A 16,081-nucleotide genomic window follows, 5' to 3' on the forward strand; every position below is an offset into this window, starting at 1 on the left:
GCATAGAGGGAACTTACCTCAACATAATAAAGGCCATATATGACAAACCCACAGCCAACGTCATTCCCAATGGTGAAAAACTGAAACCATTTCCTCTAAGATCAGGAATAAGACAAGGTTGTCCACTCTCACCACTATTATTCAACATAGTTTCGGAATTTTTAGCCACAGCAATCAGAGAAGAAAAAGAAATAAAAGGAATCCAAATCAGAAAAGAAGTAAAGCTGTCACTGTTTGCAGATGACATGATACCACACACAGAGAATCCTAAAGATGCTACCAGAAAACTACTAGAGCTAATCAATGAATGTGGTAAAGTATCAGGATACAAAATTAATGCACAGAAATCTCTTGCATTCCTATACACTAATGATGAAAAATCTGAAAGAGAAATTAAGGAAACACTCCCATTTACCACTGCAACTAAAAGAATAAAATACCTAGGAATAAACCTACCTAAGGAGACAAAAGACCCGTATGCAGAAAACTATAAGACACTGAAATTAAAGACAATACAAACAGGTGGAGAGATATACCATGTTCTTGGATTGGAAGAATCAACATTGTGAAAATGACCCAAAGCAATCTACAGATTCAATGCAATCCCTATCAAACTACCAATGGCATTTTTCACAGAACTAGAACAAAAAATTTCACAATTTGTATGGAAACACAAGAGACCCCAAATAGCCAAAGCAATCTTGAGAAAGAAAAATGGACCTGGAGGAATCAGGCTCCCTGACTTCAGACTATACTACAAAGCTACAGTAATCAGGACAGTATGGTACTGGCACAAAAACAGAAATATAGATCAATGGAACAGGATAGAAAGCCCAGAGATAAACCCACGCACATATGGTTACCTTATTTTTGATAAAGGGGGCAAGAATATACAATGGAGAAAAGACAGCCACTTTAATAAGTGGTGCTGGGAAAACCGGACAGCTACATGTAAAAGAATGAAATTAGAACACCCCCTAACACCATACACAAAAATAAGCTCAAAATGCATTAAAGACCTAAATGTAAGGCCAGACACTATAAAATGCTTAGAGGAAAACCTAGGTAGAACACTCTATGACATAAATCACAGCAAGATCCTTTTTGACCCACCTCCTAGAGAAATGGAAATAAAAACAAAAATAAACAAATGGGACCTAATGAAACTTAAAAGCTTTTGCACAGCAAAGGAAAACATAAGATGAAAAGACAACCCTCAGAACAGGAGAAAATATTTGCAAATGAAGCAACTGACAAAGGATTAATCTCCAAAATTTACAAGCAGCTCATGCAGCTCAATATCAAAAAAACAAACAACCCAATCTAAAAACGGGCAGAATACCTAAATAGACATTTCTCCAAAGAAGATATACAGATTGCCCACAAACACATGAAAGGATGCTCAACATCACTAATCATTAGAGAAATGCAAATCAAAACTACAATGAGGTATCACCTCACACCAGTCAGAATGGCCATCATCAAAAAAATCTACAAACAATAAATGCTGGAGAGGGTGTGGAGAAAAGGGAACCCTCTTGCACTGTTGGTGGGAATGTAAATTGATATAGTCACTATGGAGAACAGTATGGAGGTTCCTTAAAAAACTAAAAATAGAACTACCATATGACCCAGCAATCCCACTACTAGGCATATACCCTGAGAAAACCATAATTCAAAAAGAGTCATGTACCACAATGTTCATTGCAGCTCTATTTACAACAGCCAGGACATGGAAGCAACCTAGGTGTTCATCGACAGATGAATGGATAAAGAAGATGTGGCACATATATACAATGGAATATTACTCAGCCATAAAAGAAACGAAATTGAGTTATTTGTAGTGAGGCTGATGGACATAGAGATTGTCATACAGAGTGAAGTAAGTCAGAAAGAGAAAAATAAATACCGTATGCTAACACATATAATATGGAATCTAAAAAAGAAAAAAAAAAGGTTCTGAAGAACCCAAGGGCAGTACAGGAATAAAGACACAGACGTAGAGAATGGACTTGAGGACACGGGGAGGGGGAAGGCTAAGTTGGGATGAAGTCAGAGAGTGGCACGGACTTATATATATCAAAAGGAAAACAGATAGCTAGTGGGAAGCAGCCACATAGCACAGGGAGATCAGCTCGGTGCTTTGTGACCACCTAGAGGGGTGAGATGGGGCGGTGGGATAGGGAGGGTGGGAGGGAGACGCAAGAGGGAGGAGATATGGGGATATATGTATATGTACGGCTGATTCAATTTGTTATAAAGCAGAAACTAACACACCATTGTAAAGCAATTATACTCCAATAAAGATGTTTAAAAAAAAAAGAAGAAGAACAAAGCAGGTAAAGATATAACTTAGAAAATTATAGCTAAGCTATTGAGGTGTTGTTTTCACAAAGACATCCAAACACTATCTAGGAAAAAATAATGGTTAACAAGAGGTTAAGCAAAAATGTCTAATGCTACTGTGGGCTGTACATTAAGAAATACTGTTGTTGGAGACAAGAAGAAAAATTCATCCATTCACAGTAGATTATGAGGGCACAAATACTGTATTCACAACAGTAGATCAAATCAATAATCCTCACATTTAATGAATCTCGACCTAAAATTAAAGACTGTCAGGAGAATTAATTACTCCTTAAGGAAAAAAATAATCAGTAACAGCCATATTGTGGAGGGTGAAGCATGAAATTAAGGCATGAAAAGAAGAAATGCTGACTATCAGATGTATAGGTTATTTCAGTAATTTGAAAGCTTCTAAAACTATACAGCTTTTTTTTTTTTAATTTATTTTTTGGCTGTGTTGGATCTTTGTTGCTGCACGCGGACTTGCTCCGCGGCATGTGGGATCTTCCCAGACCAGGGATCAAACCCATGTCCCCTGAGTTGGCAGGCAGATTCTTAACCACTGCGCCACCAGGGAAGCCCGAACTATACAGCTCTGATGTCCCCAGTCCTGTACCCCCAAATCAAAATAAATAAACAAAAAACAAAGCCAAGTCCCAAAACATGTCACATTTATAAGAAGCATTATCTACCCAATAATCCTGAGTATTTGGACCAAATACCTCTTAATAGGTTACTTCTTGGTATATTTCACGAGTGTATACTATTAATAAGACAACCAATGAACTCTGTAAACTCTACTTCTCCCTCCCCAAAACAGGGTACTTTTCTTTCTTAGCTATATTATCTTCTATATATATATTTAATAAGTGGTCAATGAACATCAATCCTACTGCAAAATACTATTGTCAATGACAGCCAGAAAAACCATGTGGGGAAAAAGCACTAAATTTTACATTATACTTGGTTCCTCATTCCAAGTGTTCTTATCAACAGAAATCACTCCAATATAGTTGGCTAATTTGGGAAATATGTAACAATTAAGAAATTTTATATCAGTCATGACAGTTTTAAATTATCTTTGAATCAAACATCAAAAGTTTAACAAAAGGAATTAAAGAAGCCAAAAGTTGTAACATTAATGTATATGTGGAATAACACTGTTCTCCATCTCTATCTTCTATATAACATCTAAAAACAAACCCAATTATTCGTAAAAATAAATTTTTAAAAAATGAAAAATGGTCCCTAAGAACTCAGTAATTATTGCCTTCCTTCTGGTTTTTAGGGATGAAACTTACTATTCCAAAGAAGGAAACCATTATCAAAATCAAGGTGAAAAGTGTGCAAGATGAAAAAATCTAACTTTTTTCCAAGGAAACAAAAAATGTTAAGTTGGAACCTAAACTGCTCAGAAGCTAAATCAAAACATTCTTTCTATAAAATATTTCAAAATGAACTAACAAACCACTCTGGGTAATCTAACTCAAGTATCTCCTTTAGAGGGAAGAACCTTACAGAATACAATTGTCTTCAGTATAATATCCTGATTAAAAGTAGCAGTAGTACATATAATTCAGAAGTATTTACACTTGGCTCTGGAATACAGTTTTATACTTTGGTGTTTGTGTGTACTTAACAGAGTCTGGTATTCTGGAAATTTAGAATATTTCAAAGATGCTACCTTAATTTTTTAAAAGCCCCAAGGCTGTCTACATACCAATCTTGCCCTCTGTTCAATTCCTCTTTCTCACCACTTAACACAGGAAATTTCCAGCATCACCTTTCAAAATGCAGTCATGCTAAAGCATAATTGCCTTTTCTAATGGTCTGATTGGCTAACGCTTTCTCTCAAAACACAGTAAAAGTAGTTAAATATTTAAGGGACTAATTTAGATCTTTCCGGATATATCAATTAGGCAGAAAAAAGGAGGGGGGGAAGTGAGTATATAGGGCTGCTATTCCATGAAATCATTTCCCCCCAATTCTGATATGATACAGGTAGCATCTTGAATGAAGTAAGAGAGATATAACAACAGAAAAGAAGGCCTCCATGAGTTTCTTGCCTTTTTTCCCCCTTTATTAACGTAGATAAAATGAACTACAATTAGATTTCTAGCTAAATAGGGAAAACAAGAGCCTGATAGGATGCACATATAAACTTCCTAAAATCAGTAAGTTTAGATGCACCATATCCAGTCCTATAATAGTTTAAAAATAAAAGAATAAAGGATAGGGGGAGAAGAGAGAAAAAGGAAAAAGAGGAGAATCCTATGATTTCTTATGCTTTAGGTTTTTTATTTTTAGCGTAAACGCACACTTTAAATGATTCTATAAGGGAAGGTGTAAGGAATAGTATACGCATAAGAAACGAGACCTCTGGGTTCTCACTCCTCCACAGTTGGGTATATTCCTGGTCGAGTCATTTAACTTTGTGTTTCAGGACCTGATAAAACAGGGGTGATACAAATACCACCTGTTTGAAGGCAGAAAGCTAGGCAAGATGACCTCAAGTTCCCTTCTAACTTTCAAGATTTAGGATGTAAACACCAACTTGCTATGATTTTTTAAAAGTCAAGATGTGATCCTGGTCCCAAGATACTCATGACGGTCATTTGGTTTTGTTAAGAGAATAACATTGATCACTTATAAGCATACGTTTCTAACTCTGACTGATCATCTCACAAATACATGCTTCTGAACAAGGTGAAAATCTAAAGAAGAGACCTTGAAGGGTTCAGAATAGTCACCACCATTCCTGGAAACACTTAAAACTCATGTTCTACTAATATTAAGTCAGTAGCACCACAGTTCTATAAGAAAGTCTGCTTTTACTTTCAGCAATACAACATGTTGTTTATTTAAGCAAAAGAGTAAACTTATTTATTACTCATGTAAAAACAAAACAAAAAGAAACAAGAAAACTCAATTTATTTCTTCAAGATTAAAGCTCTAAAGGCTATCCCTGACCCTCAACAGTTCCATGGAAGATCCAATTGTGCATCATTTGATGAAAAGCATTCTTGAAGATTTATCTGCCAGATACAGACTCTGAAAGAGAATTTTAACTCCTCTAAGACAACCATGTACTGATTATCAACCTCCAATCCTTCAAATAGCATTTAAAGAAGTCTACTTCTAACATTCTGGATCCCCTAAGTACTAATTTCTGTATTAACATTGAACTATTTTTGATCTAAGAGAGTAAAATACAAAATATTCCCTGGACCTGCTGTACACAAACTATAATAAACAAATAATTTTAAAGTAGACTTAAGAGTTCAAAAGTGACAAACTCCATAAGTGATACCTATTCCAAGTCTATCAAAATGTATATATAAACTAGTTTTGAGCACTGGCACACACAATTGCATCCTTTAAGAGGTAAAGGATGAAATCCAGATATTCTACTTTGGATTCTTGGAACAAACTTTAACTGTTCCAGATAGGCCCCTATAAATCATTTAACCCTTTACTTTTTCCAAAAGTTAAAATCTCATAGTTTGGTCTGAAAAGAAACAGCACTTCAAGCAGACTTTTTAACAAAGATTAATTTTCATGTGAGAAGCAAAATGTTTAAACTGCAAAATGATTAACTATGTAATGTTAACTGAAAAAACTGTATCCAATACCACTTAACAACCATTTCTCTTGCCCACATAGTTCCTCTGACTAATCCTAGAAGGCCTTTCCATCCTGTTTTTCAGCCTATGGCTTCCCCTCTGTGTATAAAGTTACTTTTCTTTGTAAAGGTCCCATGATTTCTAAGTCTATGTTTTATATCATGTTTACTTTTACTATAAAGACTGCTGGGGAGAAAAGTACCCGCCATCTCCTCAAAAACATGAAGAAGAGTGGAGGGCTGAGATCGGCCTGAGGACTTCAAAAGGTTTTGCTTGCCTTTGTTCTGTCTACACTTTCTCCTATTATACTACTCTGTCCTGTGGGTTAAAGTTCCCCTGCGCTTCTGGCTAAAATGTGGGTACTACAGCCAAAAACACTTGCAAGCATCAAACCCTGACTTGGCGGCTCTTGCTAAGTGGCAAGCATCTAATGCCACCCTCACCTGATGCTTGGCCGTCTCCATACCCTCCAGAACTGTCGTCTTGAAGTCCTCCTGCTTGCCCTGTGGAAGGAAAGAGGAGAACTCAGGGACCTTACTCCATAAATTGAGATAATATCTGGACATAAAGGCCTAATAGTTGGCGACTCACGAATCCACCACCAACTAGTAAACGCATATTCAGAGAGCTCCTTCTTCTGGAATCAAGGCCCAGGGAGTCACATTATAGTCTTCCAAATTCTGGTCAGGAAACTTCAACTTTACATGCTGATTCTTGTTGAAAGGTAGGAGAACAAAGTACGCAGTATTTCTAATTGCTAAATCCTTGCTGTCAGTCTTAATAGTCAAGGTTGGATGGGGGAAAAGGGATTCCAAATGTCTTTTACTACTTGTTGCTAGACTGAGAGTGGGTGTGACATGGGCTCTAGGATCTGGAGTTGCAACAATTCAGCATCCGCTCAATGTCTCTTAAACTTTACCTTTCTATCTAAAAAGAATATACATAAGACAACAAGCAAGACATAATTTTAATGAAATATTCTCCCCTTGACTTCAAAGAAGGGATGATAACTAAGAGACTCAGTTCCAAAAGAAGTTTCATTCACTATACATACTAGACAGTGCCAGAGCGGAACATGCCAGTGCTTCCTCAGTAACACTTTAATTACAACACCATAAAACACCTCACAGCCATATGCCAAGTACTGTAGATAGACATAACACAAGGGGGAAGGCTGGAGCAGGCAAGATGATGGGGGAGCTTCTACCTCAAGCTTCAAAATAAGCCCTCTAAGAAATTTTCCTCATTGATTAATGTACAGAAATAACTTTAAGTATCACAGCTTGAAAGTTAAATCTGAGGAAGTTAGGATAGATCATCTTCCAGACTCTTCCAAAAATCAATCACCAAGACAGATGCAATGATCCTCTTAAGCCTCTCGCCACCTGATATACTAGGGAAAACTACTACCAGTGTGATCTTTGGAAGATATGAAACACCATCCCCCAAAGATCTAAAACTGGACACTCTTCATTAAACAGTTTATTCTAAAAGAATCTCAACTAGAAAGCAGATTGATTATTCTACCGTTTGAGTTAAAAGGCAGCAGGAAAGTAAAACTAACATAGCCCCCTTACTATAAGAATGATCCCAGGTCTGTGAGACTTAAAATGACATTTTCATCTTTAAGTATATGAAGGTATTCATATATAAATGATTTCTGACAATATTATAATGTGTTGCTAGATGGTATATGGTCTACTTTGAAAGTAGAATAGAATCCCATCCTAAAATTATTTCACATTGCTCTTGTATAAACGGTACTTTAGGTTCTAGAAGGTTATGCTTCTCAGACAAGGTACAAGGTATATGATTTGCTGTTTACAGCCTTTGGAAAGGGCATATAATTATGAAGAGATAACTCCAATTATGAAATCCAATCTGTAAACTTATCTTAAAAATGCAGGCTGTACATTTAAAAGTTTACTTTTAAAGTTTAAATTAAAAAATGTTCATTCTTAATGAACTTATGGATTTATTCATTTAAAAGTCTTTCAGAGTTAAAAAGTTTCAGAGTTAAAATTGTTGTCATTATTTTCTTTGGTTCCAAATAGCACCAAACTAGACCAGAAGATTAAGCTATTATTTTAGAAGGGGGGAAAGGGGCTGAAAACAATGAAAGAGTTTCCAAGAAGAACATTTAGGCATTAGGAATAATGTAGCTCTTCTTTCTCAAATTATGTTTCTGGCTTCTTTAAGAAAGAATGAAAACAACAGTCTCTTCTAATGATGGCATCTCACCACTTCTTAATAAGTAAAAACAAAACCAAAAAACACTTTCAAGCTTGCCATTAAGACTGAATTATTTTACCCTTTCTATTTCTATCATTTTCCTTCTTCTCCCACTACATGTCATACAATATGCTATTTACTGTACTCATTTCTTTTTCCTGTCAATGTTTTTTCTTAATAGAAATATGGATTTCTTACCCCTGACTTAAGTGCTCAAAAGGTCAACAAGGCTGCTCTTTTACAACAAGGTAAGGCAGTCTTTTTTGCTGTCTGCTTTTGAAAAGAGGTACTAACAAAATTCTTATAAAGACACTGTCCTTCGATAAAAATACGTAGGAGAAACATGGAAAATATTCAATACTCTGGAAGATTTTTAAAAGGTATCTCTCATAGCAACAGAAAGTCAAAAAAGAAATGAAACTCTAAAATACTACTTAAGCAGAGAAACAGGAGAAAACCAAGCAGAAGATGATATAAACATGAAAGAAATGATGGAAAACAAAAAGTGCTTAAAATTAAGTAAATGAACAATATATTTGTCTCTTGAATTGATGAATATTTATAACCTGCTTGAAAGTAAAGTTGCTATTTTCTCTCTAATCACAATATACTCATGAGTATTTTGAGGGTGCCTACTTCTCCAAAGACAGCAGAAAACAGCACCATTTTTATTAGTGGTATTCTAGACCAATTCTTCCTCTTTTTTTTTTTGCTTTACCAGCTCTCACATCCTTTGTTTTGCCAGCATGCTATAATGTTCAAAGCACAGAATCATGCAATACAATTGGCATAAGAAACAGTCTTATAATTACATATTAATTTCCTTTATTCTTTAACAGAATATTCATTTTATTAAGAACAGCACACATACAAATGTTTGCAGCTAACTTTCCATCCAGGTAGTGTCTCTGATTAGAACATATAAAATGCCATATTCATTTGCTCTTCGGGTCTTTCAGGCCTAGAACTCTGCTTCTGACAGTGGCACAAAGACATGGAACAGCAGGCAAATGTGGTTGTCACCTAGCGTGTACACAGTCACCTTGATTTTGGCACTACTGAGCGAGCAGGCTTCCTTTTGTTTTCACACACCCCCGCCGACAACACACACAAAATCCTCAAGTTTGAAGTAGAGACCTTAATACAGTTTATTTGTGCATAACTTCTCCAAGTTGAAAATAAAATCTTTTCAGTTTATCTTACATAGCAGCCTTTCAGTTGTCCTCTAATAAATCTACAGATCTGTTAAGTTATTCTTGAAGAACAGTTAAGTATTTTAGTTATAGTCACACTACTGAACTGTTTTTTCATCTTGATTCAAACTCTCAAGAGACCACTCTTTCAACATCTTAAGAGGAAGTATTACATTCAAATACTTTTATCTGGCAGGCATGGAGGCGAGAATCATTGATGTGTTGTTCCCAGGGACATACTGAACAACATATTCATCACATTTTTTTTTTTGCGGTACGCGAGCTTCTCACTGCTGTGGCCTCTCCCGTTGCGGAGCACAGGCTCCGGACGCGCAGGCTCAGCGGCCATGGCTCAGGGGCCCAGCTGCTCCGCGGCATGTGGGATCCTCCCGGACTGGGGCACGAACCCGCGTCTCCTGCATCGGCAGGCGGACTCTCAACCACTGCGCCACCAGGGAAGCCCTTCATCACATTTTGACTATTTAGTTTCTTGGAATCACATTAACTGATAACTTTGTAAACATTTTGAGGAATTACTAAATCTTCTAGGAAGCAATGATCTTTAAACAGAAAATCAATTCATCAAAATTTATTTAATCAAAATTTTACCAAATTTACAGAATAAAAATAACTGTCAAGGATTGACTTCAATTGAACCTAAGAAACTAGCAAAGGAAAAAAACATCTCAAAAGTTAAAACCATCTTTGAACACACAAGTTTGCACTATATAAACACACTAGTTGAGTTTCTTACTTAATAAGCTCACAAATTTAATGTTTACTGAATACCCATCCAAACTGCCAAGCACAAAATCAAAAGTAGAAAAGGCTGAGTCCCTATTTTCAAAGGGCTCATTGGGGAAAGATGAAAAATATCCAGAAAGAAACTTTTTTTTTTTTAAAGGAAACAAGAAACACACACTTGGGGGAATCAGGGAAGCTTTTCCAAACAAATCCAGAAATTTGGATAGACTGGGGTGGGGGGTGTGGGGTACGGTGACACCACAGCATGGTCCAGAACATTTACAAAAGCAAGGAGAAAACCACAGACATGGTATGTACGAAGAATCGCACACAGCACCCTGCTTAATGAAGGAGATGATCTCAAAGAGCAGTGGGAGACACAAAGGATAAGCAAAAATGGGCCACTTTCAGGGCCAAAACTTAAACTTGATCTTAATAGTAATGAAGGAGAACAGTATTTTTACCAGGAAAGCAACAAAACAAGTGATACTTTAATCAGTTTGTACTAGATGGATTAGAGGAGAAAGGTGATCTAGATAAAGGAGATCCAGTTGAAAGACTACTGAAATAATTTAGATGTGAAGTGAAATCCATCAGAATAAAAAGGTGACAGTAAGGCTTCCCTGCTGGCACAATGGTTGAGAGTCTGCCTGCCGATGCAGGGGACACAGGTTCGTGCCCCGGTCCGGGAAGATCCCACATGCCGCAGAGCGGCTGGGCCTGTGAGCCATGGCCGCTGAGCCTGCGCGTCCGGAGCCTGTGCTCCGCAACAGGAGAGGCCACAGCAGTGAGAGGCCCGCGTACCGCAAAAAAAAAAGTTTAAAAGGTGACAGTAAAAATGGACAAGGTGAAGAGGCTGTGCACAGGAAGACACATGACTTTACAAGAGACTTGATGAAAGAGATAAGGGGCTTTCAAGGCTCCAAGCTTCCAAAGTTCAGGAGAATAGTAATACAATGGAAAAAATGGGAAATCTGGGAGACAGGTTAGTAAAATTAAATGGAAATACTCTAAAGATGGTTGGAAATTAAAGACTAGAACTCACAAGTGAGAATGGGTATAAGAAATTTTAAATCAACATGGAGGTAAAAAATTTTGAAGCAGCTGTATGATTAATCTCATAAGGAAAGTCACAGTTTCAAAGAGGAATTGGTCAACATAAATGATAAAAAAAGTAAAAAAGAAAATAATTGAGAAAAATGAATTATTGGTGACCATCACCAAGTTGTGCTGCCTTCCTGTCCCTGCTGTAGTGAGAGGTGGCTTAAAAAACACCTTCAAGTATACCACTCTTGCTTGATACATCTCTTTCCTGCTAACTTTTTGACTATGATTTTTGGCAGAAGAATAAATCATCTACAGCAGCTCAAAGAAACGCAAAGCAAAGTAAACTGGACTCAGAGAGGTAGACTAAACTATCCTGAAGGAAGAGCCTTGGGGGTTCCTCTGAAGCACATTAGAGGCATTTTAAAACACCTAACACTGATCAATACTCCCCAACAAAATTAACCAAAATGAAATCTCCAATTAGAGCAGCAATTCTAGGGTTACACTCTTGTTTAAAATAATGAACTGGGACTTCCCTGGTGGCATGGTGTTTAAGAATCCGCCTGCCAATGCAGGGGACACATGGGTTCGAGGTCCTGGTCCGGGAAGACCCTACATGCCGCAGAGCAACTAAGCCCGTGCGCCATAACCACTGAGCCTGCGTTCTAGAGCCCACGAGCCACAACTACTGAGCCCATGTGCCACAACTACTGAAGCCCACACGCCTAGAGCCCGTGCTTCGCAACAGAAGAAGCCACCGCAATGAGAAGCCCACGCGCAGCAACAAAGACCTAACACAGCAAGTAAAATAAAATAAAGAACTAAAATAGATAGCCTTTAAGTCTAGAAAGCAGGAAAACCATGCTTCCTGAGGTAGGAGCCTGCCTGGAATTTTCTCACTGTACCACTGGAGGAGCTGTAGCACTGCTTTGCTCCTGAACTTAACACTGGGGCAGAACTGAGCAGCTCAGTAGCAGGGATCCTATATAAAAGAAAGTAAAAGCCCTACAAGCTAGGGAAGAAAGCAAAGGTTTTGTAAGCCAATTGAAAGAACTGACTTTCTCACATGCTATTTCCCTCCACATTCCATAGATTTTCCTTACTTATTTTGTTGCAAAATCTTGGTTTGTAGTTCACTTTTCAAAATATTGCAAAGAAAGCCCACAATTCAGATGCTATGTTATGTTGCTCAACTACCAAGCTTAAGCTGTGTTTGAGTACAGGTAGTTTTTTAAAAACAAAGCTTATTTTTCTAGTTATTTACCTGTTTTTAAAAAGGCCAATATGGAACTTTATTCTGGAGCTGCTATTAAAAGAACCATTATAACTTTTCACAACTGATAACCATGAATGTATTTCCAAACAAGAGAGTCCCCCTTTCCTGCTCATGTAATAGTTTTTCAGAACTCTGGCTATCTATATCTTCCGGGGCTATGATTAGAGGCTCCTTCCATCTTAAACATGATTTGAGTCTACAATGCTATGAAAAACATACAACTTCTTAGGCTTTAATTAATCATATGTATTCGTCTATCTTCAAATATCAGAAGATGCTAAAAAATAGCAAAATAAAAAATAATCCTATTTTCAAATGTTTAAAACCTCTGTGATCAGCAAATATGGCAAAATTTAATGTTATATCTTGATAGTTGATACATGGATTTACATTGTTATTCTCTGAGGAGAGAAAGTCTTTATTAGAAAGTACCAAGATTTGCCACTCCTCCTATGATTTAACATATAAAAGCTTAAAGAATTATCTATTTTGTAAAAAATGATCTATTCACATTATTGAAAATGGGCTACCACATACAATTTCCAGTTTCCAAAAGTGACAGAGTATGTATGTCAACCTAGTCCATTACCTAACCTGATTTTTTCCTGACGAGAACACTGATCTGATGCAACTAGAGATTACCATACTAAGTGAAGTCAGAAAGAGAAAGACAAATACCATATGATATCACTTATATGTGGAATCTAAAATATGACACAAATGAACCTATCTAAGAAACAGGATCATGGACATAGAGAACAGACTGGTGGTTGCCAAGGGAAACGGGGTTGAGGGAAGGATGGAGTGGGAAGTTGGGGTTAGCAGATGTAAGCTTTTATATACAGAATGGATAAACAAGGTCCTACTGTACAGCACAGAGAACTATATTCAAAATCCTATGATAAACCATAATGGAACAGAATATTTTAAAAAAGAATGTGTGTGTGTGTGTGTGTGTGTGTGTGTGTGTGTGTATACGTATAACTGAATCACTTTGCTGTGCAGCAGTGATTAACACAACACTGTAAATCACTTACACTTCAATAAAATAAATAAATTTAAAGAAAACAACACCGGGCTTCCCTGGTGGCGCAGTGGTTGAGAGTCCGCCTGCCGATGCAGGGAACACGGGTTCGTGCCCTGGTCCAGGAAGATCCCACATGCCGCGGAGCGGCTAGGCCCGTGAGCCATGGCCGCTGAGCCTGTGCATCCGGAGCCTGTGCTCCGCAACGAGAGAGGCCACAACAGTGAGAGGCCCGCATACCGCAAAAAAAAAACAACAAAACACCACCACCACCAACCCACCGTATTCCTGGTTCAACTGTGTTTAATAAATACAAGACATCTGTACACAAAAGTGGAGCCCATATCTTCTCATATGATCCTCATATCAAGCCCCATTTTTCAGATGAGAAAATCCTCAAAGTATCCTGTTCTTCTACTATCCATGATCACACCAAATAAAGGATGGTAGCAAAAGAATACGAGGAGATTACAAAAATAAAGTTGCCCAGCTAAACAAATTACTATTTTGCCTTAATAAAAAATAAAGCAAAATTATCAATAAAATAAAATCATTCATTAAGAAAAGCAGGTCAATCTCTAAAGACCAAACATAACTTGGCAGCATCTGATTCAATGGTTCTTATCAGCCAAAAGCAGTAAACAGTTAAAAATCAGGGCTCTCAAACTGCTTCATAAAAGCCTAACTTCATTCCTTCATGTTTAAAGTAAAACTTCCAAAACCCAATTTTGGGAAAAACATCTGAAAACAATTTCTGCAGTCTCACCATACTTTGTATATACTTTTATCGTATTGTTTCTTCATTGTTGTCAATTAATATCTGTAACCCTAAACTGGACTGTGAATTCTTTGCAGGAGGACCTAGTCTTCAGCCTTGAACCCTCAGAATCCAGCACCATGCCCGGAACAAAGCACTATAGTTTTACAATTAATGTATGTAGAATAAAGTGAATGAGGAGCTGCACATTTGTGAAAATCTTATTTTGTGTGGAAAATGTCTCTATAAAAATTTTCCCCTCCACACCACCAATCCCCTACCTTGTTGGGTTTCTTTTTTGTTTTTTTAACTCTTCCTGTAAGTAAAGAAGGATCTGAAGACTTCCTTCCTTTCCACCCTTTCTGCCTCTAAGTCTCTCTAAATTTTTACCCTGAAATGTAACATCTAAGAGTATTTTGCCTTCTATTATACATTTATGTATACATCTGTATCTCACACTAGGTTATAAATTATCTGAGAGTGGGGACCATGTGTTGGAGAGTAATATACATCTTGGTCCATTTTTAGTAATCTCTCAAAATACAAAAATTTTGTTGAATTGATCTAGGTTACCTTTTCAGCCTGTGACATTTCCCCCCAGCTCTCTAGTAAGTTATTCTGGAGCATAGTTCCAAATCAGAACACTGAAATGATGCTATAACAACAACAAAAAAAAAAATGTTGGGACTTCCCTGGTGGTGCAGTGGTTAAGAATCCGCTTGCCAATGCAGGGGACACGGGTTCAAGCCCTGGTCCGGGAAGATCCCACATGCTGCGAAGCAACTAGGCTCGTGCGCCACAACTACTGAACCTGTGCTCTAGAGCCTGTGAGCCACAACTACTGAGCCCGTGTGCCACAACTACTGAAGCCCACACGCCTAGAGCTCGTGCCCCACAATGAGAAGCCACTGCGATGAGAAGCAAGCGCACTGCAACGAAGAGTAGCCCCTGTTCGCCGCAACTAGAGAAAGCCTGCATGCAGCAACGAAGACCCAACACAGCCAAAAATAAATAAATAAATAAATTTATTTAAAAAAAAAAGGCAAGAAAATTAATCCTAGGTCTGTTTTCTAAATGTATACACCATACTTCATATGATGAGAAAATCAAATGATTTCAGGCACTTAGTTGACACTAGCAGGCCAAAATGGCAACATAAACAACTCTTCAGGGATCAATTTCCTAGCAACTTCTACTAAACCTACAAAGAAGGGTCTCCTGCTGGGTATGGGGGCTGTGCACTTGTAGGCATGGAGAGAGAAAAGGCTGGGATGTGCCACTTGAGAGTACTTACAGCCTGATAAACGAAAGTATTCACCTGAACTCTGACCATAACTATCCACGCTGCCAAATCCAGCACTTTTACTGACTGCAATCAGTATGACTGACTCATAGGAGAGATGATCAGGGTACTTTATAAACAAAGAATTATGAAAATATAAGGACCACTGTACAAATGTTGGGATCGACTATTGATTTTTTTCTTTTAAAGTAAGGTCCATCTTCAGCTCTTCTCTGGTCAAATTCTATTATACCGAGTTCTAAAGGATAATCCAAAAGACTCTGCCTTTCAGATTTTTGCTACAGCAAATAAAGCAACTCATCAAGTTTTCGGTCAATCTCTTGTCAACAGTATTTGTGATCAAATTTCACTGAATTTTAAGCTAAATTCTTCTACCCATACATGTACCTTTTGTATATTTTATATAAATTTAGTATTTTTACTAATTCAGGTTGCATCTCCTTTTGTGTGATTTTTAAAAATACTTTCAATCTACAGCATGACTATTACATGAACAAGGCCTCCAAATTATTAAAACCATACAGAATTTTTTGTCA

At 37.4% G+C, this 16,081-nt stretch overlaps 1 protein-coding gene across 3 annotated transcripts in view; it reads right to left on the bottom strand.

The window, feature by feature from the left end:
• KDM1A (lysine demethylase 1A) overlaps positions 1-16,081 on the bottom strand; it is a 64,255-nt gene that overhangs the window by 35,334 nt on the left and 12,840 nt on the right. For 2 of the 3 annotated variants that reach the window (XM_022552169.3, XM_089899306.1), the window contains exon 3: positions 6,413-6,472. The exons of the other annotated variant lie outside the window; for it this stretch is intronic. In XM_022552169.3, the coding sequence (XP_022407877.1) occupies positions 6,413-6,472 (60 nt within the window). The remainder of the gene's footprint in view (positions 1-6,412; positions 6,473-16,081) is intronic. 3 annotated transcript variants of the gene reach the window in all.

Source organism: Delphinapterus leucas, chromosome 1 (assembly GCF_059928025.1).
Source record: "Delphinapterus leucas isolate spDelLeu-1000000601 "Yukka" chromosome 1, BTC_Dleu_Yukka2, whole genome shotgun sequence".
NCBI lineage: Eukaryota > Metazoa > Chordata > Mammalia > Artiodactyla > Monodontidae > Delphinapterus > Delphinapterus leucas.